The sequence below is a fragment of the Artemia franciscana genome, chromosome 4 (assembly GCF_032884065.1).
Source record: "Artemia franciscana chromosome 4, ASM3288406v1, whole genome shotgun sequence".
Classification (NCBI taxonomy): domain Eukaryota; kingdom Metazoa; phylum Arthropoda; class Branchiopoda; order Anostraca; family Artemiidae; genus Artemia; species Artemia franciscana.
In genome coordinates, this window is record NC_088866.1 from 21,585,432 (window position 1) to 21,591,431 (window position 6,000).

At 35.5% G+C, this 6,000-nt stretch overlaps 1 protein-coding gene across 1 annotated transcript in view; it reads right to left on the reverse strand.

Moving 5' to 3' along the window:
* Positions 1–5,782, reverse strand: part of LOC136026147 (eukaryotic translation initiation factor 3 subunit L-like) — a 54,626-nt gene extending 48,844 nt beyond the window's left edge. The window contains exon 1 of the mRNA XM_065702450.1: positions 5,670–5,782. Coding sequence (XP_065558522.1) covers positions 5,670–5,693 — 24 coding nt within the window. The 5' untranslated portion in view covers positions 5,694–5,782. The remainder of the gene's footprint in view (positions 1–5,669) is intronic.
* Between the last annotated feature and the right edge of the window lie 218 nt (positions 5,783–6,000).

Here is a 6,000-nt window from a genome sequence, read left to right on the forward strand (position 1 = left end):
GATCCGTCCAGAGGGAAAGAGCTGGAGCAGGAGCATGTATCCCATCCCTGAATTTGAATATTTATTCTCCTCTCCCATTGGGATCTTCTATCCTGTCTGCTGAATTATGTGCCATCCGCCTGGCCTTGGATGCTCTTATAAATTATAACATTGAATCTGAAAATATACTCTGTCTCTCTGACTCTAAATCAGCATTACTACTGATCCAAAATATTAATAGAATTGCTAATGACAAAGATTTATATAATATTAGAAGACAGCTTCTTAATCTTAAGATCAAGGAAAATGAAGTTTATTTTCAACATGTTCCTAGTCATAAAGGTATAAAATATAATGATATGGCTGATTCTCTAGCAGCAAAGGCTTCCATGTTATCTCCTAGTCCTTCCTCTGACCTCAATTCACGAGATATTATCAGGCAAAGATCCAAAGTTAATCACAGTACATTAATGTTATCTCCATTTCATACAAGATTAAATACAGTGCTATATTACCGACTGAAATCAGGTGCCCTACTTCTAAATAGCTTGTTATTTAATTGGAAGCTACATCATTCCCCTTTATGCCGAATCTGCTTTTCAACAGAGGAAACAATCCAGCATATTTTATTTGATTGCCAGGCTCAGAGTGAGGAGACTGTTGCTCTTAAGCGTTTCTGCTCCTTGGCTAAGATTCCAAATACTTATACAGCTATCCTGGATTCTAACCTGCCATGGGAAATTGATCGTAAGATATTTAAGGCAGCAATTGATACCTTAAAGAAGAGAAATATTGTTTAATAAGGATTAAAGCTTGAAGAAGTCAATTTTTAATGGGACGCGATTTATCCATAGTTTTTGATTGTGCAGAAGAGAGCGGGAATGAGTAGGAAGAGCCGTATTGGTACCGGCCGGCCTAGTGCCTTAAACTGCTGGGGACAGGTAGCTCAGGTACTCGCACTTCCCACAATCAATAACAGTGTATTATTGTTCATAATCGTATATATCCATTGTTTGCAGACTGGAGCAGAATAGCGCTTCCAGTAGCTAGTTTTTCTGAAGAAGAAGTCAAAGAGGTGAAAGGACTTGTTGTTAGTCCATATACCTCCCTACAATTTTTGGAACTGGAACTGGAAGATCACTCAATCCCTGTGTGAAACTACTTGTGGCTGAATTAACATCCTGACAATCCAAAGTCTTGGACCAGTCGAAGGATTTCAAACAATCTGTGAACCAGTTCATATTCACAGTATTATATATTCTATTAGACGTAGGGGTATTAGTTCTACAGGGTTGAGTAGCTGATAGGGAGGGTAAGGAAAGATAGATTGGAAAGTGATCTGACAGGTCAGAAAATATTATTTTGGAGGACAGGTGGTTTCCCAGGGAAGTGGATACAAAAATGTTATCAATTAAAGTAGCGGTAGACCTCATGGGATCAACTCTAGTAGGAAAAAGGATTGTGGGAAGAAGACCACTTGAGGTAAATGTTTCAAAGAAGGTATCACTATCATTGTTATTGCTAACATTTAATAAATTACAATTGAAGTCCCCAAAAACTATTGCCTTCTTTTGTGGTAAATTAATAAAACTAGAAAAATCATCAAACTGATTACAAAAGAAAGGTGTCGGAAATGAGGGTGGTTTATAAAATAACGAAAAAATAAATGAATTCTCGTCTACACTTATGTCAACGATTATTGAATAAATGCATCTATTATTTATAGGTTGCGAGAACAAGAATTCACAATCGAATAGTCTGGTGAATTTTAGACTTGATCAGATGTAAAGAGAAATGCCACCAGAGGACTTGGTTAATTTTCTTTCAATATGAATAGCTTGAAAGCCAGTGAGGGAAAATTCATTAGTATCATCAATTTCTGAAAGCCACGTCTCCGTTATTCCAATTACATCGAAAGGACAGTAACCATTTGTTAAAATTAAATCTTTAAAATTAGCCCACTTATCCCGTATGCTTCTGATATTAAAGCAAATTACATTAAGTTTGGTTTCTTCCATTAGCTTAGGTTTCACATTTTTCACAAAATCAAAAGTGTCAAGATATTTACAGTTAATTTGGTTTAAAGGGCTATCGGGGCTAGCTAAGGTGTTGGTGGACAGATTATTTTGGTCATTGTAATAATTAAAAACAACATTATTGCACAGTGACAAATTATTAAGAAACGTAAAATCTTGTAAAGTACTTGTACTTGTGTTTGTTTGACTGTTCATTTCTTAAGCAGTAGTTTCTGTGCTTCTGGACATTTATACAAATAACAGGGGTGGTTGGAGGAGCCACAGAGAGCACATTTCATGACAAGTTGACACGGGTTTTCTTTGGAGTTCTTGTGGTCACCAGCGCATTTAGAGCATCTCGGGGAAGCTTTACAGTTATTTGCAGTATGGCCGTAGCACTGGCATTTGTAGCACTGGGTAGGCAAAAACTTGTACTCAGTTATAGGTAGACGCTTGTAACCAATAACAAGGGGATTCTCAGTGGCATAGTTTAGGTGGTCATGTGACTCAAACTTTAATCGAAAAGACCTCGTACTTCCTAACTGAACAACTTCTATACAGTTATTAGCGAGATCGCATAGGTCACTTTTAGATGTTCCATCAGGCACTCAGCATACTATACCGAAAAAGGCAGGACTCTTCACTTTAGCATTAATGGATTGGTCTACTTTGCTTAATGCATCTGCCAAAGTATTGGCGGCACCCTTGTCCAACAAAACTACTTGCCATGCATCCCTCCTAGGCCTCAAAACAACTATGCTTGAACTGGCACCCCCACAAGCTTTATCCAGGAAATCTTTTCGAGCATCAGGATTATTCAAGTTTTTTGGTGGATTTTTCACAATAACTGAATAGGATGGTTTTGCGGGTGGGGGAGGTTTCATATCAGGAATAGTTTGCACGACTGACCTTGCTTTATGGTGCTCAGCGAAGCTTTTAAATTCCATGTAGAGTTCATTAACCTTTCGAGTTAACGTAGCTGTTGTCTCCCCTGGCACACATGGGACCTGATCTGGCTCGAAAATCAGATACTGAGGTAGACTGATCTTTTTCTCATCACAAAGATCAAAGGCTCGAACCATATCACTTACATTATCAGTCACTTTGGGGTGCTCAGTTACCCTAGTAATAGAGGCGTCAGCCCACAAAATCTTCTTTGCTTCAATTAACATATCTCCTAAAAATTGCAAGCAATTTTTACAATATTATCAGCTGAAAAACCTGCATTTCTAGCCCGTGAAATGAAATTCAAGACAAGTCTTTCACCTGGCATCATCTGGTGAAATGATCAAATTTCATCAAAATTCATGGGCGGGGCCACAATAGTTGTCAGTAAAAGCAATAGCAAATCAGGTAGTAATACTCACAAGATATATATTCAGAAGTTGCGTACACAATTTTAATTATCCAAAATCCAATTATTCAAAGCAAATTGTTAACAGCACGTTACACAACTTAAATAGTTGCGTACACGATTTTAATTATCCAATTATCAAAAGCAAATTGTTCACAGCACTATATAGCATTGTACACAATTTCAATAGTTGCGCAATGAAATAAATATCCAAACAATAATCCTCTGTAAGTTAACCAACCAATATAAACTGGTTTTCATCCATATAGGTCAAAGACTGAATGAAGACTGTGTCAAAGACTGAATGAAGACTGTGCTTGACAATATGATTAAAGGTAAGAAAACAATTCTTACTTCATAACATGCAAAATAATTGTAGTTTACACATTTTGACTACAGCTCTAATGGGCTTTAAATCAAACACCCCTGATGGGCAATTATAATGCCCAAATAATATACTTTCCATGTAATTTTGGAGTTTTAATTTTGTAATGGCTGATTAAATTTATTGGTAATAGAGTAGCCTATATGGGTTGAAACAAGAGTGATGTCTAGCCAGCTCAACAGGAAACAGCCTATAAAATATGGGCTACATATTTGTACATCAGGGGGGAGGGGTATTTGTAAAGTATAGCAGAGTAGCAGTCAAAATGTGTTAACAATAATTATTCTTCATAGGTTATTACAAAGTAAGAATTGTTTTCAGAAACATGTTCACTTCTCAACAGCTTTCTAGATTTATGATGCTACTCATCTTGGAATTGACCTATTTATCTTCTAGACAGCAGATTAATTGAGGAATGAAAAAGGTAAATATTGAATAATTCACATACATGACCTACAAATAAAGTGAACATACTATTCATAGCCTTTTTATGCTTTTTCAAATATAATAATTGTTTTTGGTACTTGTCTATTATATAAAACACACTCAAGAAGTATATATTGTTTGATACTAATGAAAAAAGAAACAAAATATAATGAAAATAGAATGCTTTATTAACAAAATCATGAAAAAAACTTGGAAATATGCTCCCAGAGCACAGTGTTACCCTTCCAAAAATGTTGCTTCTTGCAAGACCAGCCTACAAAGTCATGGTGTGTTCATTGATGCAGTGTTTTGTTTTGGACACCAACCCATTATCCTGGAAAAGTATAATTGCCTGTTCTTTAGTCCTTGGCAAATCCCAAATCTTAATTTGAATATCCATGGTGAGACACTATATTCTATCACTAGTCAAAGCAAACTAATGGGTATTCAGCTTAAATACCTCTGTTAGTGTCACTCTTGTTAAATCTGAGGTGCCTATAAATTAAATTAGGAACTCAATAAACACATGGGAAATATATAGGCTAACATGGGCTATATTTGAGCAAGGTTAGTTTAGAATCAAATTTGTACCAAAAACAATTTGGTTATAAGGTATTCAGGAATAGCATAATAAGGCATTGAGTGGTATGTTCACTTATTTGTAGGCCATTTATTTGAATTGTTCAATAGGCTATTTACTACAAAAAAACTTGGTAAAATTCTAGTTAATTGACTTCTTGCTATCTCAGAAAGGGTTTAGGTTAGGAAAATGAAACTTTCAGGGATGAATCTACAGACTAAAGTATGTCCTGGGAAGGTATCTTGAAGTAGGCTACCTACCTCTACTTCTTCTCTCTCTAGAGGGCCCTGACCTTTGATGACCTTTAAAATGTGTGTTATAAAATTTAAACCTTGCAAAATAGATCTTCTGCTTAATTGAAGTATAACAAAATTGTTTTCAGCTTCATAACTTTGCTCCATCCCAATTTATAAGGTTTTAAAGATATGCAAATACATTTCCTAAATTTTGAAAAAAATTAATATGGCTCAAAATTCTACTCAAATAACATGAATTGTATTTTCAGAATTAAAGGCAGGGAAAAAACAACTATTAACTGAAAATTAAGGTAAAATGTTGTTTTTTCAAAATTTCAATAGGTATAGACCTGTCATGTAGGCAAATTTCAGGGCCCTCTAGAGGGAAAAGGAGTGGAGGTGGGTACTATAAAATACCTTCCCAGGACATACTTTAGCCTGTAGACCCATCCCTGAAAGTTTCATTTTCCTAACCTAAACCCTTTCCGAGATAGCAAGAAGTCAATTAACTAGAATTTTACCAAAAAATTATCCAAGCAACTAGGCATAGGTCCTACTGACCTTAATCTAGTAGCCTATTCTGAAAGTTAGGTTAGCCTAGGCCTAATATTTCAGGTTCAATAAGCAAGTTATGGCTAAACTTAAAGAAAACTTCAGAAAAATGTTTTCTTTTTTAGACCAAATGAATGCTTACGTCTTCATACTCCTCAGCATACATTTTTGAACTGGCTAGATTTGTGAGAAAAAAACAAGCTCCTGCGTCAGGTCTATTTCTTCTGCAGATGTACTATGGTAAAAAAAAACACACCAGCATCGGCAATCAGCGGCACTTTTACTTTAATTATGCTACTCCTAATGAGCCAAATCGCTAATTACAAAGATCACCATGGACATTTTCAGAACAAATGTTTTTGCCTTCTTATCTTGAAATTTTCTTATTTTACGGTATCTAAGAAGGAGGTTTAAATTAAAAATGCATATTCTATCTTTTATATTTAAGCAGATTTTGTTTGCGCTCGCTTGAC